Source organism: Narcine bancroftii, chromosome 5, assembly GCF_036971445.1.
Source record: "Narcine bancroftii isolate sNarBan1 chromosome 5, sNarBan1.hap1, whole genome shotgun sequence".
NCBI lineage: Eukaryota > Metazoa > Chordata > Chondrichthyes > Torpediniformes > Narcinidae > Narcine > Narcine bancroftii.
Window position 1 is genome coordinate 193793969 of NC_091473.1, and position 22210 is coordinate 193816178.

Sequence of the window (22210 nt, forward strand, 5' to 3'; positions counted from 1 at the left end):
ACACAGTAAAAGTGGGTGCATGGGGAAGATGGGTTAAATTCAATTCAGAAACAAGCACAGGGGATTAGAATGACAGGTATTGAATGATCATGGATTAACAAGCCAGTGTCACAGTGTGGTGGGATGGGGAAGAGAGGAGATCTAGATTAATGAACTAGTATCACAGTGTGGTGGGATGGGGCAGAGAGGAGATCTGGATTAACAAACCAGTGTCAGAGTGCAATGGGAATGGGGTAGAGAGAGGAGCTGGATTAATGAACCAGTGTCACGGTGCGGTGGGAACGGGGCAGAGAGGGGATCTGGATTAACGAACCACTGTCACAGTGCGGGGAATGGGGCAGAGAGGAGATCTGGATTAATGAACCAGTGTCACAGTGCAGTGGGAACAGGACAGAGAGGGGATCTGGATAAACGAACCAGTGTCATTGTGCGGTGGGAATGGGGCAGAGAGGGGATCTCGATTAAAGAACTAGTGTCACTGTGAGGTGAGAACGGGGCAGAGAGGGGATCTGAATTAATGAACAAGTTTCACGGTGCGGTGGGAACGGGGCAGAGAAGGGAATCTGGGTTAACGAACCAGTTTCACGGTGCGGTGGGAATGGGGCAGAGAGAGGATCTGGATTAATGAACCAATGTCACAGTGTGGTGGGAATGGGACAGAGAGGGGGTCTGGATTAATGAACCAGAATCTCACAGCGGTGGGATTGGTGCAGAGAGGGGATGTGGATTAACGAACCTGTGTCTCAGTGCGGTGGGATCGGGTTAGAGAGGGGATCTGGATTAATGAACCAGTGTCACGGTGCGATGGGAATGGGGCAGAGAGAGGATCTGGATTAACGAACCAGTGTCACAGTGCGGTGGGAACGGGGCAGAGACAGGATCTGGATTAACAAACCAGTGCCACAGTGAGGTGGGAATGGGACAGAGAGGGGGCCTGGATTAATGAACCAGTTTCATGGTGCGGTGGGAACGGGGCAGAGAGGGGAACCTGGATTAATGAACCAGTTTTACGGTGCAGTGGGAACGGGGCAGAGAAAGCAGCTGGATTAATGAACCAGTGTTACAGTGTGCTGCGAATGGGGCAGAGAGGGGATCTGGATTAACGAACAAGTGTCACCTGCAGTGGGAACAGGGCAGAGAGGAGATCTTGATTAACGAACCAGTGTCACGGTGCGGTGGAAACGGGGCAGAGAGGGGAATCTGGATTTATGAACCAGTTTTACTGTGCGGTGGGAATGGGTCAGAGAGGAGATCTAGATTAAAGAACTAGTGTCACAGTGAGGTGGGAACGGGGCAGAGAGGGGAATCTGGATTTATGAACAAGTTTCACGGTGCAGTGGGAACGGGGCAGAGAGGGGAACCTGGATTAATTAACCACCAGTTTCACGGTGTGGTGGGAACGGGGCAGAGAGGGGATCTGGGTTAACGAACCAGTTTCACAGTGCGGTGGGAACGGGGCAGAGAGGAGATCTAGATTAAGGAACTAGTGTCACAGTGTGGGGAACGGGTCAGAGAGGGGATCTGGATTAACGAACCAGTGTCTCAGAGCGGTGGAAGTGGGGCAGAGAGGGGATCTGGATTAACAAACCAGTGCCACAGTGAGGTGGGAATGGGACAGAGAGGGGATCTGGGTTAACGAACCAGTGTCACAGTGAGGTGGGAATGGGACAGAGAGGCGGCCTGGATTAACGAACCAGTGTCACAGTGCAGTGGAAACTGGGCAGAGAGAGCAGCTGGATTAATGAACCAGTGTTACAGTGCGCTGGGAATGGGGCAGAGAGGGGATCTGGATTAACAAACCAGTGCCACAGTGAGGTGGGAATGGGACAGAGAGGGGGCCTGGATTAACGAACCAGTATCTCAGAGCGGTGGGATTGGTGCAGAGAGGGGATGTGGATTAACGAACTAGTGTCTCAGTGCGGTGGGATCGGGTAAGAGAGGGGATCTGGATTAACGAACCAGTGTCACGGTGCGATGGCAATGGGGCAGAGAGAGGATCTGGATGAATGAACCAGTGTCACAGTGCGGTGGGAACGGGGCAGAGAGGGGAATCTGGATTTATGAACCAGTTTCACGGTGCATTGGGAACGGGGCAGAGAAGTCAGCTGGATTAATGAACTAGTGTCACAGTGTGGTGGGATGGGGCAGAGAGGAGATCTGGATTAATGGACCAGCGTCACTGTGCAGTGGGAACAGGGTAGAGAGGATATCTGGATTTACGAACCAGTGTCATAGTGCGGTGGGAACGGGGCAAAGAGGGGATCTGGATTAACGAACGACTGTCACAGTGCGGTGGGAATGGGGTAGAGAGGAGATCTTGATTAACGAACCAGTGTCACGGTGCGGTGGGAACGGGGCAGAGAGGGGTATCTGGATTAACGAACCAGTTTCACGGTGCAGTGGGAACGGGGCAAAGAGGGGATCTGGATTAACGAACGACTGTCACAGTGCGATGGGAACGGGGCAGAGAGGGGATCTGGATTAATGAACCAGTTACATGGTGCAGTGGGAACAGGGCAGAGAGGGGAACCTGGGTTAACGAACCAGTTTCACGGTGCGGTGGGAACGGGGCAGAGAGGGCAGCTGGATTAATGAACTAGTGTCTCAGAGCAGTGGAAGTGGGCAGAGAGGGGATGTGGATTAACGAACCAGTGTCACAGTGTGGTGGGATGGGGTAGAGAGGAGATCTGGATTAACGAACCAGTGTCACAGTGAGGTGGGAACGGGGCAGAGGGGGGATCTGGATTAACGAACCAGTGTCACGGTGCAGTGGAAACTGGGCAGAGAGAGCAGCTGGATTAATGAACCAGTGTTACAGTGCGCTGGGAATGGGGCAGAGAGGGGATCTGGATTAACAAACCAGTGCCACAGTGAGGTGGGAATGGGACAGAGAGGGGGCCTGGATTAACGAACCAGTATCTCAGAGTGGTGGGATTGGTGCAGAGAGGGGATGTGGATTAACGAACCTGTGTCTCAGTGCAGTGGGATCGGGTTAGAGAGGGGATCTGGATTAACGAACCAGTGTCACGGTGCGATGGGAACGGGGCAGAGAGGGGAATCTGGATTTATGAACCAGTTTCACGGTGCGGTGGGAACGGGGCAGAGAAGTCAGCTGGATTAATGAACTAGTGTCACAGTGTGGTGGGAACGGGGCAGAGAGGGGATCTGGATTAATGAACCAGTTACATGGTGCAGTGGGAACAGGGCAGAGAGGGGAACCTGGGTTAACGAACCAGTTTCACGGTGCGGTGGGAACGGGGCAGAGAGGGCAGCTGGATTAATGAACTAGTGTCTCAGAGCAGTGGAAGTGGGCAGAGAGGGGATGTGGATTAACGAACCAGTGTCACAGTGTGGTGGGATGGGGTAGAGAGGAGATCTGGATTAACGAACCAGTGTCACAGTGAGGTGGGAACGGGGCAGAGGGGGGATCTGGATTAACGAACCAGTGTCACGGTGCAGTGGAAACTGGGCAGAGAGAGCAGCTGGATTAATGAACCAGTGTTACAGTGCGCTGGGAATGGGGCAGAGAGGGGATCTGGATTAACAAACCAGTGCCACAGTGAGGTGGGAATGGGACAGAGAGGGGGCCTGGATTAACGAACCAGTATCTCAGAGTGGTGGGATTGGTGCAGAGAGGGGATGTGGATTAACGAACCTGTGTCTCAGTGCAGTGGGATCGGGTTAGAGAGGGGATCTGGATTAACGAACCAGTGTCACGGTGCGATGGGAACGGGGCAGAGAGGGGAATCTGGATTTATGAACCAGTTTCACGGTGCGGTGGGAACGGGGCAGAGAAGTCAGCTGGATTAATGAACTAGTGTCACAGTGTGGTGGGAACGGGGCAGAGAGGGGATCTGGATTAACAAACCAGTGTCACAGTGTGGTGGGATGGGGCAGAGAGAGGATCTGGATGAATGAACCAGTGTCACAGTGCGGTGGGAACGGGGCAGAGAGGGGAATCTGGATTTATGAACCAGTTTCATGGTGCAGTGGGAACAGGGCAGAGAGGGGATCTGGATTAACAAACCAATGCCAAAAGAAAAAGTGTATATCATGGCTAATGTGATTTACGGTGTGAAAAATAAAAAATTAAAAAAAAAAACAAAAAAAAACAAACCAATGCCACAGTGAGGTGGGAATGGGATAGAGAGGGGGTCTGGATTAACGAACCAGTATCTCAGAGCGGTGGGATTGCTGCAGAGAGGGGATCTGGATTAACGAAGCAGTGTCACGGTGCGATGGGAATGGGGCAGAGAGGGGAACCTGGATTAATGAACCAGTTTTACGGTGCGGTGGGAACGGGGCAGAGAGGGGATCTGGGTTAACGAACCAGTTTCACGGTGCATTGGGAACGGGGCAGAGAAGTCAGCTGGATTAATGAACTAGTGTCACAGTGTGGTGGGAACGGGGCAGAGAGGGGATCTGGATTAACAAACCAGTGTCACAGTGTGGTGGGATGGGGCAGAGAGAGGATCTGGATGAATGAACCAGTGTCACAGTACGGTGGGAACGGGGCAGAGAGGGGAATCTGGATTTATGAACCAGTTTCATGGTGCAGTGGGAACAGGGCAGAGAGGGGATCTGGATTAACAAACCAATGCCAAAAGAAAAAGTGTATATCATGGCTAATGTGATTTACGGTGTGAAAAATAAAAAATTAAAAAAAAAAAACAAAAAAAAAACAAACCAATGCCACAGTGAGGTGGGAATGGGACAGAGAGGGGGTCTGGATTAACGAACCAGTATCTCAGAGCGGTGGGATTGCTGCAGAGAGGGGATCTGGATTAACGAACCAGTTTCACGGTGCATTGGGAACGGGGCAGAGAAGTCAGCTGGATTAATGAACTAGTGTCACAGTGTGGTGGGATGGGGCAGAGAGGGGAATCTGGATTAATGAACCAGTTTTACGGTGCGGTGGGAACGGGGCAAAGAGGGGATCTGGGTTAACGAACCAGTGTCACAGTGTGGTGGGATGGGGTAGAGAGGAGATCTGGATTAATGAACCAGTGCTACAGTGCGCTGGGAATGGGGCAGAGAGGGGATCTGGATTAACGAACCAGTGTCACGGTGCGATGGGAATGGGGCAGAGAGAGGATCTGGATGAATGAACCAGTGTCACAGTGCGGTGGGAACGGGGCAGAGAGGGGAATCTGGATTTGTGAACCAGTTTTATGGTGCAGTGGGAACAGGGCAGAGAGGGGATCTGGATTAACAAACCAGTGCCACAGTGAGGTGGGAATGGGACAGAGAGGGGTTCTGGATTAACGAACCAGTATCTCAGAGCGGTGGGTTTGGTGCAGAGAGGGGATCTGGATTAACGAAGCAGTGTCACGGTGCGATGGGAATGGGGCAGAGAGAGGATCTGGATTAATGAACCAGTGTCACAGTGCGGTGGGAACGGGGCAGAGAGGGGTATCTGGATTTATGAACCAGTTTCATGGTGCGGTGGGAACGGGGCAGAGAGGGGAACCTGGATTAATGAACCAGTTTTACGGTGCGGTGGGAACGGGGCAGAGAGGGGATCTGGATTTATGAACCAGTTTCATGGTGCGGTGGGAATGGGGCAGAGAGGGGAACCTGGATTAATGAACCAGTTTTACGGTGCGGTGGAAACGGGGCAGAGAGGGGATCTGGGTTAACGAACCAGTTTCACGGTGCATTGGGAACGGGGCAGAGAAGTCAGCTGGATTAATGAACTAGTGTCACAGTGTGGTGGGATGGGGCAGAGAGGAGATCTGGATTAATGGACCAGCGTCACTGTGCAGTGGGAACAGGGCAGAGAGGAGATCTAGATTAACGAACCAGTGTCACAGTGCAATGGGAACGGGGCAGAGAGGAGATCTTGATTAACGAACCAGTGTCACGGTGCGATGGTAACGGGGCAGAGAGGGGAACCTGGAGTAATGAACCAGTGTCTCAGAGTGGTAGGATTGGGGCAGAGAGGGCAGCTGGAATAATGAACCAATGTTACAGTGTGCTGGGAATGGGGCAGAGAGGGGATCTGGATTAACGAACAAGTGTCATGGTGCAGTGGGAACGGGGCAGAGAAGTCAGCTGGATTAATGAACCAATGTTACAGTGTGCTGGGAATGGGGCAGAGAGGGGATCTGGATTAACGAACAAGTGTCATGGTGCAGTGGGAACGGGGCAGAGAAGTCAGCTGGATTAATGAACCAATGTTACAGTGTGGTGGGATGGGGCAGAGAGGAGATCTGGATTAATGGACCAGCGTCACTGTGCAGTGGGAACAGGGTAGAGAGGGGATCTGGATTTACGAACCAGTGTCATAGTGCGGTGGGAACGGGGCAAAGAGGGGATCTGGATTAACGAACGACTGTCACAGTGCGGTGGGAATGGGGTAGAGAGGAGATCTTGATTAACGAACCAGTGTCACGGTGCGGTGGGAACGGGGCAGAGAGGGGTATCTGGATTTACGAACCAGTTTCACGGTGCAGTGGGAACGGGGCAAAGAGGGGATCTGGATTAACGAACGACTGTCACAGTGCGGTGGGAATGGGGTAGAGAGGAGATCTTGATTAACGAACCAGTGTCACGGTGCGGTGGGAACGGGGCAGAGAGGGGTATCTGGATTAACGAACCAGTTTCACGGTGCAGTGGGAACGGGGCAAAGAGGGTGTCTGGATTAACGAACCAGTGTCTCACAGCGGTGGGATCAAGTCAGAGAGGGGATCTGGATTAACGAACCAGTGTCACGGTGCGATGGGAATGGGGCAGAGAAAGGATCTGGATTAATGAACCAGTGTCACAGTGCGGTGGGAACGGGGCAGAGAGGGGAACCTGGATTAATGAACCAGTTTCACGGAGCGGTGGGAACGGGGCAGAGAGGGGATCTGGGTTAACGAACCAGTTTCACGGTGCGGTGGGATTGGGTTGGAGATGGGATCTAGTTCAACGAACCAGTGTCACGGTGCAGTGGGAACGGGGCAGAGAGGTGAACCTGGATTAATGAACCAGTGTCACAGTGCAGTGGGAACTGGGCAGAAAGGGGGGGCTGGATTATCAGTGACAGATCTGGGACACATCTGGTTCTTGTGGAGCCCACAAGCAGGTAGCTCTTATATCTATCGCTGTGCTGCACCTCCACATCACCGTCAAGATGTGGGGCACAGGGACAATCACCAAATCAGTACCAAAGCAGCCTCAGGTGGGCAGCAACCCCCTAAGTGACAGAGGCTGAGTGGGCAGCGGGGCTGATTTTGGACACGGTAGGCCTGGGTTTGTGGAGGAGTTGGGGGGGAGGGGGTGGCTGAAAGAATTAACATCCCGGAGGGGTCGGAAGAATGAATGTCCCAGAGGGGTGTTGGGGAAGGGGAGTGAAGAAGGGGAGAAGCCCAACTCCCCACGTCTTGTTACCTGGGTGGCTGATGCGGAGCTCGCCAGTTGGAAGTGGCTGGCCAGTGCAACTCGATCAGGGAACTGCCGGCTGCACTCGCTGCAGGTGTGGTTGTCGCACTCAATTATGGCCGGGTCGGTGTACAGGGGCATTGCTGGCTGCTCGCCTGACCCGCTCCTGCTGGTGGCCACATCGGGCTGCCCCACCATCTGGTCCAGGGCAATGGGCTTCATCACCAGGTTAGAGCACTGCATGACCAGCCCCTTGTCCTTGTGCTCCCGGGCATGCAGCATCAGGCTGCAGCGGTTGAAGAAGACCACCCGCTTGGCGCAGTGGTTGCAGGTCACGTCAATCCTCATGCTGCGACGGTCGTAGTGCCGTGCAAGGCTCCTCTCGAGGGCGAAGGCGTCGCCGCACTCCAGGCACCGGTAGCCGCTGGGCGGCAGTGCCAGGCAACTGTCGGCTGGCGGGTTGAGATTGGGCCTGTAGGTGGGGAGGGGATTCTTACCATTCAGCAGCTTGTGAAAGGCCTTCACCAGTGGGGTCTGGCTGTGGGTGGAAGCACCGTTAGCCGCCTGGGCGCTCTTGGGCTGCGCTGGGGAGCTGCTGCCTGGCTTAGTAGCAACGGCAGGCGCTGGGGATTTGGATGGGGTCTGGGGCACTAGGTTGAGGCTTGCTAGGTGGACATTCTTGGAGACGCCCTTGGCTGAGCCGGGTGCCTGGGTGGCCTTCTGGGCGATGCTGGCTGCCATCAGCATGGCTGTGCTGGCATTATGAAAGGTGGAGGTGGGGAGTACTGTCCCCTTAACCATGGCGCCATTGCCCAGCTGAAGACTGATGATCTCAGGCCCATCCTGCTTGGGTGGCAGGGGGGGAGTCGAGGTCTCCTCCAGGGAGGCAGCCTGCAGGCCCTTCCTGCCCTCCTCCATCTGCTCATCCTCCTGGTTGGGGGCTCCGCTGTCACACCGTGGCTCTGAGTCAGATGGCACCCTGGTCACTGTCCGCATAATTCCCCCGCTGGAAGTCTTTATGGTCTTGATCCGCACCTTCAGCGGCCGGGAAGAGCTGGTGGAAGACGACTCCTCCTTGCTGCTGCTGTCATCCCCGTCATTGCTTGTGACACTGCAGGGGCTCTCGGGTTCCCTCTTTATGGGCCTGCCAAGGATTGGCGGGGATGGGAAGACCTCAGCGGTGGCTGGCTGGGCTGACTTCTCGGGAGATGCTGGCACGGTGGAGTTCGAGTCAGCAGTGGGAGCTGGCCAAAGGTCAGGGGAGACGGGGACAGGAGAGGAGGTGGGCTCAGTGCTGGCCCCTCCGTCCTCCCGGAGTGGGCTGCTTTCCGGCTCTAGCTCTTCGGACTCCACATCTGATGACTTCTCCTCCTCTGAGGACCTGGCTTGCCCACTTTGCTTTCTACCCTCTGCCGCGAATCCGAGATACTCGGCCGCTGACTTCTCGAAGGCTCCCTCACTGGGCTTGGGGGCTTCGGAGTCTCGAGGGATGGGGAAGAGGGTGGGGCATGGGGAGAAGCAGTCATCCTTTACCCCTTCAGACTGCACCTCGGTCTCGGCAACGTTCTCTGAATCCAGCTTGCCTGCTGGACTCAAGGTTGGGAGCCCCGAGGCCTCATCCCCAAGGTGGGCCGCACCAATCTTCCCCTGGCCACCCGACCAGCCACCACAATCAGAAGTGGGCGATGCTGGCTTCGGTGACCTTGGTACCGAGGCGACCTCAAAGCCATTGTGCATAGGGCTGGCATCGAAGTGGCAGGCATCCTGGTTGTGTGCAGGGATGGTGATGGGATCGCCCTTCTTGGGGCTGAGACTGTTCTTGACAATCACACTGACCACTGGCTCTTCCGCTGGAGCCTCTGTAAGCTGGCCAGCCGGGGTCTTGCTGCCGGCCATGGCAGCCGCCTGTTTCAAAGCGGGGTCCTCCTGGCCCGAGTCCATGGTGTCCTTTGGATCCAGGTCAGGGATGTCAAAAGCTGCCAACAGGTCATCAAAGTCAGGAGTTGTCATGTCGCCCATCGTAGGAAGACTAGTGAAACCTGCAGGGGGAAGGAAATGAATGATGATGGGCATCACCAGCGCATTTTACATGTTGTGCTGCCCCACCCACCGGTAATGTGGTTCCAGTCAGCTAGGGACGAGGGGCTCATTCACTGGGTAGGACGTCCCATCTTCCCATCCTGTACCCTGGTCCACAAATTTTATCATTGAGGAAGAGCGTGCTGGCAGGAGGATCTCGAGATGGGATCATCCACATGGCTTTGTGCTTGGTAGTTTTTCAAGGAGGTTACCAGGAAATTGGATGAAGGAATGGCTGTGGATGTTGTCTACATGGCCTTTGACAAGGCCCCACATGGGAGTTTAGTCAGAAAGGATCAGACGCTAGGTATTCATGGTGAGGTAGTCAACTGGATTCAACACTGGCTGCATAGGAGAAGCCATTGAATGGTAGTAGATGATTGCTTCTCAGATTGGAGGCCTGGGACTAGTGGTGTGCCTCAGGGACCATTGTTGTTTGTCATCTACATCAATGATCTGGATGATAAATGTGGTAAATTGGATCAGCAAGTTTGCAGATGACACAAAGACTGGAGATGTTGTGGACAGTGTCCAGCAGGAGAAATGAGCTGAAAAATAGCAGATGGAATTTAACGCAGACAAGCGTGAGGAGTTGCATTTTGGAAGGAGAAACCAAGAAAGGACGTACACGGTAAATGGTAGAGCGTTGAGGAGTGTGGTAGATCAGAGGGATCTGGGATTACAGATACCTAATTCCTTGAAAGTGGTGTCACAGGTGGATAGGGTTGAAGAGAACCTCCATAAATCAAACTATTGATAAAATGAGGTGGGATGTTATGGTAAAATTGCACAAGAAAGCGGGGAGGCCAAATTTGGAGCATTTTGTGCAGTTTTGGTAAACTAACTACAGGAAAGATATCAATAAGGTTGACAGAATGCCAAGAAGATTGACCAGGATGCTGCCCGGATTTCAGGAATTGAATTACAGGTAAAGGTTAAATAGGTGAGGACTTTATTCCCTGGAGTGTAGAAGAATGAGGGGAGGTATTTAAAACGATGAGGGGGAATAGTCAGAGTAAACGTAGATAGGCTAATTCCATTGAGGGTAGATGAGATACAAACCAGGGGACGTAGGTTAAGGGTGAAAGGGGAAAGGTTTCGAGGGAACATTGGGGGGGAACACAGAAAGAGTGGTGGGAGTATGGAACAAGCTGCCAGCTAATGTGGTGAATGTGGGCTCAGTTTTAATTTTTAAAAAGAATTTGGGCAGGTACATGGATTTGAGGGGTATGGAGTGCTATGATTGGGGTGTAGATCGTGGGACTAGGAATAGTTTGGCATGGACTATAAGCACTGAAGGTCCTGTTTCAGTGCTGTAATGTTCTATGCTACACGGAGTGCGGTGAGAAGTATTACTCTGAACATAGAACATGACAGCCCTTGATGTTGTGGCAACCAACACAAGTCAAGTTTACCGTCATCTGATTGCTCACCCGAGCCACTCCTTTCAGGCAATTTGCTACCTTTGTCTCTCTATTCTACACCGTGCAAGTCCTGCCCTGTTTTAGTTAAGTTTATTGTCATCTGTTGGCACAAGTACAACCCAACGAAACAATGTTCTCTGGACCTCGGTGCAAAACACGCAGACACACACCCATACAATATGTACGCAGGTCAAGCATTCATATACAGTACACAAATATATAAATATAGTTTTGTTAGTATAAGAGCCTCAGTTGGCCAATGTGAGCAGTTGCTTTGGTTGTTCAGCATTCTCACAGCCCGTGGGAAGAAGCTGCTCCTCAGCCTGATGGTGCTGGTTCTGATCCTCCTGGATCTCTTTCCCAACAGCTGAAAGATGCTGCGAGCAGGGTGGAAGGGGTCCACAGTGTGTGAGAAGGCTTGTTGCAGCTCCACCCTTCCAACCATGCAGCACCGAGGGCACTGCTAGAAACAGGAGAGTGAAACACAGAAGTCTTCAGACTCTATGATTGTAGTGAAGACACAGTAAATACTGGAGGAACTCAGCTGGTGTTGCAACATCTGTGGGTTCATCTGCTACTCCCATCGTGATCGCTACGCCAGTGAGACAGAATGCGGACTGGGAGATCACTTTGTTGAGCACCTCAGGTCTGTCTCCATAAGAGTAGGGATCCCTAGGGGCCATCATTTCAATTCCCAGACACATGGAGTGATGGGCCTGTACCCATTCTAGCTCAGCTAGAAGGTCTGTTTATGGTCCCCTGGATGGAGGTGCGGAGGAGGCAGATATATCTGCAAAGGTTGATTTCATCTCACTGAGGCTTTGGGAGTACATCCAAGCACTGTCTTAAAGGTTTACTTTCTTTTTAAAATTTAGTCATACACACAGTCACAGGCCTTTTTATTGACCCATGAGCCTGTGCCGCCCAATTACACCCAATTAACCTACAACCCCTGGTACGTTTTGAACAGGGGGAGGAAACCAGAGCACCCGGAGGAAAACCCATGCAGACACGGGGAGAACGTACAAACTCCTTACAGACAGTGCAGGATTCGAACCCTGGTCGCTGGCGCTGTTAACAGATGGCCCAGAAGACTAATGTCGGTTAAAGCCAATATTGGTAAATGTGAGGTTATCCTCTTTGGAAGGAAAAATGGAAGATCAGAATATTATTTAAATGGCAAGCTGCCATACAGAAGGACTTGGGAGGGCTTGGGCATGAGTCACAAAAGGTTGGTTTGCAGGTGCAGCAGGTTATGAAGAAGGCAAATGGAATGTTGGCCGTCATTGCTGAAGGGATTGAATTTAGGAGCAGGGAGGTGATGTTGCAACTGTACAAGGTCCTGGTGAGGCCGTATCTGGAGAACTGCGTGCAGTTCTGGTCTCTTTACTGAGGAAGGATGGACTGGCTTTGGAGGCAGAGCAGAGGAGGTTCACCAGGCTAATTCCAGAGATGAAGGGGTTGACCTATGAGGAGAACTCACTGGAATTCAGAAGAATGAGAGGGGATCTTAAAATTATTGAAGGCATAGATAAGATAGAGATAGGCAAGTTGTCCCCTTTGGAGATCATAACTAGGGAACACAGCCTCAAGATTCAGGGTAGTAGATTTAGGGTGGAGGAACTGGTTTTCACAGAGGGAGGGGAATCTGTGGAATTCACTGCCCATTGAAGTAGTGGAGGTGACCTCAGTAAATATATTTAAGACAAAGTTGGGTAGAATTTTACATAGTCAGGGAATTAAGGGATACGAGGAAAAGGCATGATTTCAATGAATGGCAGTGCAGGCTCAACGGGCTGAATGTTCAAACAGAGAATTCTCAGCCAAGCAACGAGAGCCTTGTGACAAACTAACAAACATTATTTCGCTGAACAGCACCTACCAGCCCAAGGTTGGGATGGCTGCGTTCACCCGAATCAGTCCAGAATTACTTTTCTAACTGGTCATGGCACAGAGGCCGGGACATTATGTTATCCATGGATGCTGCAGCTGTTCCAAGCTCAGCCTGCCTTCAAGGGACTATTCCAAGACCAGGATCAGGCTGGAGCCATTCTGTCCAAGAACACTCATGATTCTTTGAAGGCAAATGCAGAGGGAGAAGGCTGTTTGCATTTGTCCTGGTCCAATTAACACTCTCTTTTCACACAAGATTCTTCTATTGTCATGTAACAAAACAGAAAATGTAATATTACACAAAATTTCCTTCAGTCAACTGTAAGGCAGATAAAGATTCGCCATCAGAAAAATTGACCAGTGCCCGTTATAATTAACGGCAAAAGAGAGCCCCCCACCCCCCCAGAGTTTACGAGGGTCCTTGGTTTTGCCTTTAGCACTCCTGCAGCCACAGCCTTCAGACCAAACCATTGACAACCTGAGCTGAGATCCAAACCTGTTACAACCAGAAAGCTTGGCACCCTCTCGCAGAGTGGAAGGGGTCCTCAATGATTTTTGCGTGCCCTATTCAGACAACCAACAAACCCTACCCTACCTTGCATCCATGTCCCTGTTCAAGAGCCTTTAAAATAATACCTAGTGTCGCTGAGAATATTCTCCCAGAATCACAGTGCGGCTTTCGCGCTAACAGAGGAACCACTGACATGGTCTTTGCCCTCAGACAGCTCCAAGAAAAGTGTAGAGAACAAAACAAAGGACTCTACATCACCTTTGTTGACCTCACCAAAGCCTTCGACACCGTGAGCAGGAAAGGGCTTTGGCAAATACTAGAGCGCATCGGATGTCCCCCAAAGTTCCTCAACATGATTATCCAACTGCACGAAAACCAACAAGGTCGGGTTCGATACAGCAATGAGCTCTCTGAACCCTTCTCCATTAACAATGGCGTGAAGCAAGGCTGTGTTCTCGCACCAACCCTCTTTTCAATCTTCTTCAGCATGATGCTGAACCAAGCCATGAAAGACCCCAACAATGAAGACGCTGTTTACATCCGGTACCGCACGGATGGCAGTCTCTTCAATCCGAGGCGCCTGCAAGCTCACACCAAGACACAAGAGAAACTTGTCCGTGAACTACTCTTTGCAGATGATGCCGCTTTAGTTGCCCATTCAGAGCCAGCTCTTCAGCGCTTGACGTCCTGCTTTGCGGAAACTGCCAAAATGTTTGGCCTGGAAGTCAGCCTGAAGAAAACTGAGGTCCTCCATCAGCCAGCTCCCCACCATGACTACCAGCCCCCCCACATCTCCATCGGGCACACAAAACTCAAAACGGTCAACCAGTTTACCTATCTCGGCTGCACCATTTCATCAGATGCAAGGATCGACAATGAGATAGACAACAGACTCGCCAAGGCAAATAGCGCCTTTGGAAGACTACACAAAAGAGTCTGGAAAAACAACCAACTGAAAAACCTCACAAAGATAAGCGTATACAGAGCCGTTGTCATACCCACACTCCTGTTCGGCTCCGAATCATGGGTCCTCTACCGGCACCACCTACGGCTCCTAGAACGCTTCCACCAGCGTTGTCTCCGCTCCATCCTCAACATCCATTGGAGCGCTCACACCCCTAACGTCGAGGTACTCGAGATGGCAGAGGTCGACAGCATCGAGTCCACGCTGCTGAAGATCCAGCTGCGCTGGATGGGTCACGTCTCCAGAATGGAGGACCATCGCCTTCCCAAGAACGTATTATATGGCGAGCTCTCCACTGGCCACCGTGACAGAGGTGCACCAAAGAAAAGGTACAAGGACTGCCTAAAGAAATCTCTTGGTGCCTGCCACATTGACCACCGCCAGTGGGCTGATAACGCCTCAAACCGTGCATCTTGGCGCCTCACAGTTTGGCGGGCAGCAGCCTCCTTTGAAGAAGACCGCAGAGCCCACCTCACTGACAAAAGGCAAAGGAGGAAAAACCCAACACCCAACCCCAACCAACCCATTTTCCCTTGCAACCGCTGCAATCGTGTCTGCCTGTCCCGCATCGGACTGGTCAGCCACAAACGAGCCTGCAGCTGACGTGGACTTTTTACCCCCTCCATAAATCTTCGTCCGCGAAGCCAAGCCAAAGAAAAGATTGTACCAATACTGAAGATCAACAAACCGGCTGAGAACACCATGGTCTCCCTTGCTTCTGTATTCGGCATTTACTAAGACCATTGCTAAATTGAGCTCAAAGAATTATCAAAGACCCTTTCCATCCACACACAGCATCTTTGACTCAAGGAGGTAGTACAGGAGCATGAAAATCAGCACTGCCAGGCTGGAAAATAGCTTCATCCCACAGGATGAGAGATCGATGAATAGCATCATGCATCCAGGAATTCTGCAGATGCTGTGATTATAGTAAAAACACAATCTCAACAGGAGGTAAAGATCTACTACCGATGTCTCGGGCCTGAGCCCTCCCTCAAGGTACAAGTAAGACTGGTGAAAAGGGAAGAATGGCAGGGGGAGAACAGACCAACAGGCAAAGGTATTAATAAAAACAATGGTGCAGAAACTCAGTGGGTCAGACAGTATACTTTATATAGTAAAGATAAAGAGACATAACCAACGTTTCGGGCTCGAGCCCTTCATCAAGGTATGAGCAAAATGTAGGCAGGTCCCGGAATAAAATGGTTTGGGTGGGGGTAGGAGCACAAGCCCACAGGCAAGAGATCATAGGATAAGGGAGGGAAGGCTCAACAGCAAATGGGGGAGGGGGGAATAGCTCTGTGGATGGAGGGAGAAGGGTGGGGATTGCTGGAGGAAGGAGACAAAGGGATGGGATAAGAGGGAGAAAGGGGAGGGGTCTCACAGAAACCAGAGAAGCCGACGTTAATGCCATCCGGTTGGAGTGCCCAGATGGAATATTAGGTGCTGCAGAAAAGGTGTGAATTAGATAATGATAAGAGGACAGAAGAATGTATCTCAAAACCGTAAATAATTCCAAAATAGTTATACAATTGTTTAAAATTGTATCTTTACGTGTATATGTGATTATGATGGCTTGTGTGCGCTTGCATGCATGTACCATGGGCCAGAGAAATACTGTTTTGCCAGGTTGTATATGTGCAGTCAGATGATAATAAACTTGAATTTGTTGAATGCTTAATAGATATTACACTTGGAGCTCCAAGAGCTCACACAGGGACGTACTGTGCAAGAACTTTTCATTCAGCCCCATTCCCCTTCTTCTACAAAATCGGATCACTTACTTTTACAAACTTTGACGCACCTCAAGCCCTGCCATGCCCCAAAATATAGAGGATACTTAATAAGGATGGTAGACCCCCTACTCGTAACCTTGAAGGCCTCTTTGGGGTTTTAGAGATAAACCAAGAGCAAACGCACACAGTAACAATGAGAATACCTGTAGGAAAACTCCAGAGAGTGGATGGTGCAGGAAGCAGGAAAGGAACAAGACTCTCTCTGGTCCATGGGTTACACGCCACTGAATTCTACCACAGCTGAGCCTGGAAAATGATGGAGCCAATGTCAGGGCAATTAAAGAGAAACACAAGCTGCCATTGCCCTGCCAACCATCTCCCCCGTGACAAACACACAAACCATTCTGTGCAGTTCAATCACAGTTTCCCAACCCCAGGATGCTTCACGAGTGCAGCACCATGGCCACGGAGAGGTGGTCAACCACAAGATTCTACGGAAAGATCCCATATTGTGGAAATCAGGAGAACATGAACCATTTCTCCTCGAGGGGCCAGCATTGGATAGGGTCAAGAACAATGTTTCCTCTAATTTTTAAGTCAGTCAGTGTGCGTAAAAATCTTACGTTGTGCAATTTTTTTTTTCCCCTGTGACAAAAGTATGTGTGCACTGAATGCTTGTGCAAATGTAAACTTGAAATTGTTCCAAGATCATTTTAGCACAGCCCCTCTCTCGTGGCTAATAAAACTGTACTGGCAGGTTTTAATATAATGCAAGTATGATTAACTACTTGTTGAACTGACTAGCTAGTTAACAGAAACTGTTAACTAAGAAATTACTTTCAATAAATATAATTATTCATTACTGCATTCATTTAGGTGACTAACCTTCTGTGTGCGCACATTTAATTTCCTTTGTGCGCTGGTTGCACAATGTGTGTTCATGCGCACAGCTTAGAGGGAACAGCAGTCAAGAACTTCAAATGCTTTGAAGCTCTGTCCTGGGGCCTCCATCTCAACGCAATCACATAGAAGGCTCACCAGTGAGGAGTTTGAGGAGATTGGCACGCCACTAAAGACTCTTGCAAATTTCTACAGGTGCATTTTGACTTGGATGCCAATGCTAAGGACAGGAAAAGGCTAGCGTTCATTAGGCCAGCACCATCACGAGCATCACTCCACTCCATCAAGGACGTCTACAAGAGGTGTTGTCTGAAGAAAACAGCCTCTATCCTCAAGGGCCCCACCACCCAGGTCCTGTTACCATCAGGAAGAAGGCCCAGGAGCCTGAAGACGAGCACCCAAAAGCACAAGGACAGCTTCGTCCCCTCCGCCATTAGATTTCTGAATGGACAATGAACCATAGACACTACCTAAATTCTTGCAGCTTTATTTATTTTTTGAAATGTAATTTATAGCAATATTTGCAGTCTAAAGCTGTTGCAAAACAACACATTTCATGACAGTAAATCCAGATTCATATTACATTTCCTTACATAATGGGTGGCTGTAATATCAGAAAGGATTCTCAGCCCAATCCCACTAACTACTCCCTTGCCACCTATTACATAGAACAAAACAGCCCCTTCAGCCCACAATATTGGGCCGACCGATGTACACCTACTCAACAATCTACACCTTCCCTATCTCACACCGAGAACCCTCCATTTTACTTGCATCAAGGTGTCCAAGAGTCTTGTCCCATTTGTCCCAGCACCACTCCCGGCGATGCATTCCAAGCACTCTCTGTGCTTAAATAAAACTTACCCCTGACATCACCCCCAAAGATTCCTCCCCTCACCTTAAGTCGATGTCCTCTGCTATTTGCTACTATCATCTAGGGAAAAAGGTGCTGGCTGTCCCCACTGCCCATGCCTCTCATATTCTTGGGAAAAAGGTGCTGGCCGTCCACCCTGCCCATGCCTCTCATATTCTTGAAAAAAGGCACTGGCCGTCCACCCTGCCCATGCCTCTCATATTCTTGGGAAAAAGGCACAGACCGTCCACCCTGCCCATGCCTCTCATATTCTTGGGAAAAAGGCACTGGCCGTCCACCCTGCCGATGCCTCTCATATTCTTGGGAAAATGGTGCTGGCCGTCCACCCTGCCGATGCCTCTCATATTCTTTCAGACCTCAATTAAGTCAACTCTCATCTTTCTTCGCTCCAAAGAGAAAAGTCCCACCTCTGCTCACCTTGCCTCATAAGATGCTTTCTCAAATCCAAACATCATCCTGGTAAATCTCCTTCCTCTGCACCTTCTCCATAGCTTCCACATCCTTCCCGTAATGAGGCGACTAGAACCCACCATAACATTCTTTCTCACATGCTCTTGAACCAGCCCCAAACCTCCTTCCACTCGCCCACACTGGGGAGGGGGAGGGGGGGGTAATTAGTCCACTAACGAGGGAGAAAAACTGGGGAGATCCTACAAACTCCCTACATGAGAAGCAACTGATATCAGGAAATAAAGATCAAAACAGGGATTAAAAACAACTGCTCCACCCGCAGTTCACCTGCCCCATCACAAACCACACCACCCGCAGTTCACCCGCTCCATCACAAACCACTCCACCCGCAGTTCACCCGCTCCGTCACAAACCGCTCCACCCGCAGTTCACCTGCCCCTTCACAAACTGCTCCACCCGCAGTTCATCCGTCCTGTCAGAAACTGCCCCCACTATTTTTTTCCCCCTCCAAATTGAGTGAATATTCCTTGCAAGAATAAACATGAGAAGAGCTCCTGGCACAAATGATGTATGTAAGACAGAGATCGATAGGTATCTGAATATCCAGGATATCAAGGGTTATGGGGTGAAGGCAGGGGATTGGGGTTGAGTGAGAGAATGGAACAGTTCATGATTAAATAGTGGAGTGGACCTGACAGGCCAAATGGCCTACATAAGAAATAGAAGCAGGAGTTGGCCATCTGGCCCATCAAGCCTGGTCCACCATTCATTGAGATCATGTCTGATTTGATGAAGGGCTCATCTCCACTGACCTGCCTTTTCTCCATATCCCTTAATTCCCAGACTATGTAAAAATCTACCCAATCTTATCTTAAATATATTTACTGAGGTCACCTCCACTGCTTCAATGGGCAGCAAATTCCACAGATTCCCCACCCTCTGGGGAAAAACAGTTCCTCCTCATCTCCGTCCTGAATCTTGAGGTTATTTCCCTTAGTTCTGGTCTCCCCCTCCGATGGGAACAATTTACCCACCTCTATCTTATCTATGCCTTTCATAATTTTATGTTTCTCTAAGATCCCCTCTCATTCTTTTACTTCTGCTCCAATATCTTATGGTCTAACCTAGACAGCAAGATGCCAATCTAAAGATGGGTCACTTGGATGCAAAGATGGACACAGAGATGGTGCACTGGGCCAATTACTGTCCCCATCAATCTAATCAAAAGACTGAGGTATGTGGTCACTTGGGGGGCAGCACAGTTAGTGCAGTTAGCACAATGCTGTTCCAGCGCCAGCAATCAAGACCGGGGTTCAAATCCAGTGCTGTCTGTAAGGAGTTTGTATGTTCTCCTCATGTCTTCATGGGTTTCCTCAAAATGTAGAGTGGTTGTAGGTTAATTGGGGAATTTCAGCACCATCTGTGGTTCAGAAGAGCCTGTTACCATGTTGTATATCTAAATAAAAGATTAAAAATTATTTTTTAGACGTACAGCATGGCAACAGGCCAATTCAGCCCTACAATTCTGTGCCACCCAATTTACACCTCATTAAACTACACCCCTGGTAGGTTTTGAAACGGGAGCTCCTGGAGAAAACCCACCCAGACACAGGAAGAACGTACAAACTCCTTACAGACAGTGTGGGATTTGAACCCAGGTCCAGTCCCATTCGCTGGCACTGTAAAGGTATAACTGAAATTATCTAGAGGTGACCTCAGAATGATGGGGAGAAAGGTGGGGAGTTTCAGCGTAATCATCCGTCATACATCGACATCAAAATTTGTGAGTTTGAAGTATTTATTCCCCCACAGAAATTATGAGATCGAATTTTATTCTCCATCACAAATCTTTGGATTGTGGTTTGTAAATTCCGCCCTTCCCACACAGCTGTCATGCAGAAATATACAAGTGGGTTTTTGGGACTCATCTCTGCTTCCTAGCAAGATGCAGCTTCTTCACTGCTGTGAATACACATTCTGACAAAGTGGTTCTCCCCGGCCCCAATCCTGTGCTGACATTTCTGTCCATGGTCTCATGCTCTGCCAGACTGAGACCATCTGCAAACTGGAGGAACCTCACCTCATCTTCCGTCTGGGCCCCCTCCAACCAGATGGCATTAACATTGACTACTCCGGTTTCCGTTAAAACACCACCCCCCTCTTCTCCCAGCCTCCTCCCTCCCTGTCATCTTTTCCTCAGTTTTGCCTCCCTTTCTCTCTCTTCCCTTTTGCCCCCCCTATCTCCTTTCATAGAGCCAAAATCAATTCTCACCTTTCTTCTCATCATATCCAATTAATACCCCCTCGCTGTTGGTCTGGACTCCTCCCCCTGCCAGTCTTCAGTCTTTATTCAGATGCCTTCCAGCTCTTTTGCTTTTCCCCTGAAGAAGGGCTCAGGCCCAAAATGTCAGTAATGCATCTTTAACCCCCTATGGACGCTGAGAAACCAGCTGAGTTCCTCCTGCGTCTCTGTATTTTAACAGATCAGAACTGGTCATGACAACCAGCTGCACTTGGTGGGGGGGTGGGGGGGGGGGGAAAGGAAGTAACTTTTTGCATGAGACCTGTCTGCAAGTTCAGGTGGGCTACAAGTTACTAATACCTCCCCTCCCCCTGCCCCAAAACACCCACCCACCAAAGAGCTGCGCAGTTGTCCTGGGACTTAATGTATCGTACTTCATCAACAGGTCCAAAATCACTCTTTGCTGTGGTCAAACTAACAGTCGTGTTCAGCTCTGCCAGAACACTTTAAGGAACAACCCAAGGAGGCTCTCCTCACCAGAGTTATACTGCATGAAAACAGTCCTTCTGCCCAACTCACCCATGCCAGGCACTCAGGGAAACACGAAAATCTGCAGGCACTGTGATTGGAGTAAAAAAAAACCCACAGAAATACTGAAGGAACTCAGCCTGCAGTCACAAGTCCTACTCCCAAGAGGCTGTTGTCTCAAGGAGAATAGAGAGGAGAGGACATAGCAGATAATCAGCATAAAATTCAGAGCTTGGGAAAATATTCCTCTAATTCAATGTTATCTCTTAATTTTGTTACATCACTATCTGAAACCCAATTCAATGTTTCCACATGGCCCTGCACTCCCTGTTCCTGTAATTTAAACAAAAGTCCTCCTTCCTCCTCCAGGTCACATAATCTCAACACCAAGAGCAAGGTTCCCAACTACCAATTGCTTGCCTGGCAATCCTAGCAACTTCACACTGTCCTGTGACACTCCCACTGCATCAATATCTCTTCCAACAGGGATTTGCGGGGAGGCACTGACAAATCCTTTGGCCCTGTGCCCCACAACAGGATTTTGCAGGCCTGAGAGGAGGTGGGTGTGAAGGGAGCCACTAGGAAGACAAGTTAAGGGTGAAAGGTTTAGGGGGAACATTAGGGTCCACTTCACACAGAGTGTGGAACGAGCTGCCAGCTGAAGAGGTGAATGCGGGGCTCAATATTCACATTTAAGAAACATTTAGACATTTGGATGGGAGGGACATGGAAGGCTATCGACTGGGTGTTAGTCAGTGGGACGAGGCAAAAATATTAGTTCTGAATAACAGTTCTCTGCAAATTAGAGGAACAAGACCTTATCTACCACCTGGACATTCTCCAACCGGATGGTATTAACATAAACTTCACTGGTTTCCATTACACACCCACCCCACCCACTTCCTCTTCTTCTTCCCACAAAAACCCTTCTCTCCCCACCACCCCCCCCCCACCATCTCTCTCTCACTGTCTCCTTACAGAGTCAAAATCAATTCTCACTGCTCTTATAATATCCAATTCACGCCTTTTGTTGGATCTTCCCCAGCCAGTTTCAGTCTCTTTATTCTGACACCTTCCTGTTCTTTCATTGAAGAAGGGTTTTGGCCCGAAACGTCACTTATACATCTATGGACACTGTGAGACCGGTTGAATTCCGCCAGCATTTGTGTGTGTTTTTACTGCAATCACAGTGTCTGCAGACTTCAGAAAAACAATTCAGGCTAAAGGGTCTGTTTTCCATGCCACAATATACTCTGGTTCTAACTGTGCGCTGTTCAGTTATT

General features: G+C 50.2%; 1 protein-coding gene across 2 annotated transcripts in view; it reads right to left on the minus strand.

Moving 5' to 3' along the window:
- Window positions 1-22210, minus strand: part of LOC138764496 (zinc finger protein 687-like) — a 46485-nt gene that overhangs the window by 21138 nt on the left and 3137 nt on the right. Inside the window, exons 2-3 of one of the 2 annotated variants that reach the window (XM_069940529.1) lie at window positions 16176-16278; window positions 7375-9404 (exon numbers count right to left, since the gene is read on the minus strand). In XM_069940529.1, the coding sequence (XP_069796630.1) occupies window positions 7375-9384 (2010 nt within the window). In that variant the 5' untranslated portion in view covers window positions 9385-9404; window positions 16176-16278. The remainder of the gene's footprint in view (window positions 1-7374; window positions 9405-16175; window positions 16279-22210) is intronic. The other variant, XM_069940530.1, reaches the window with a different exon arrangement.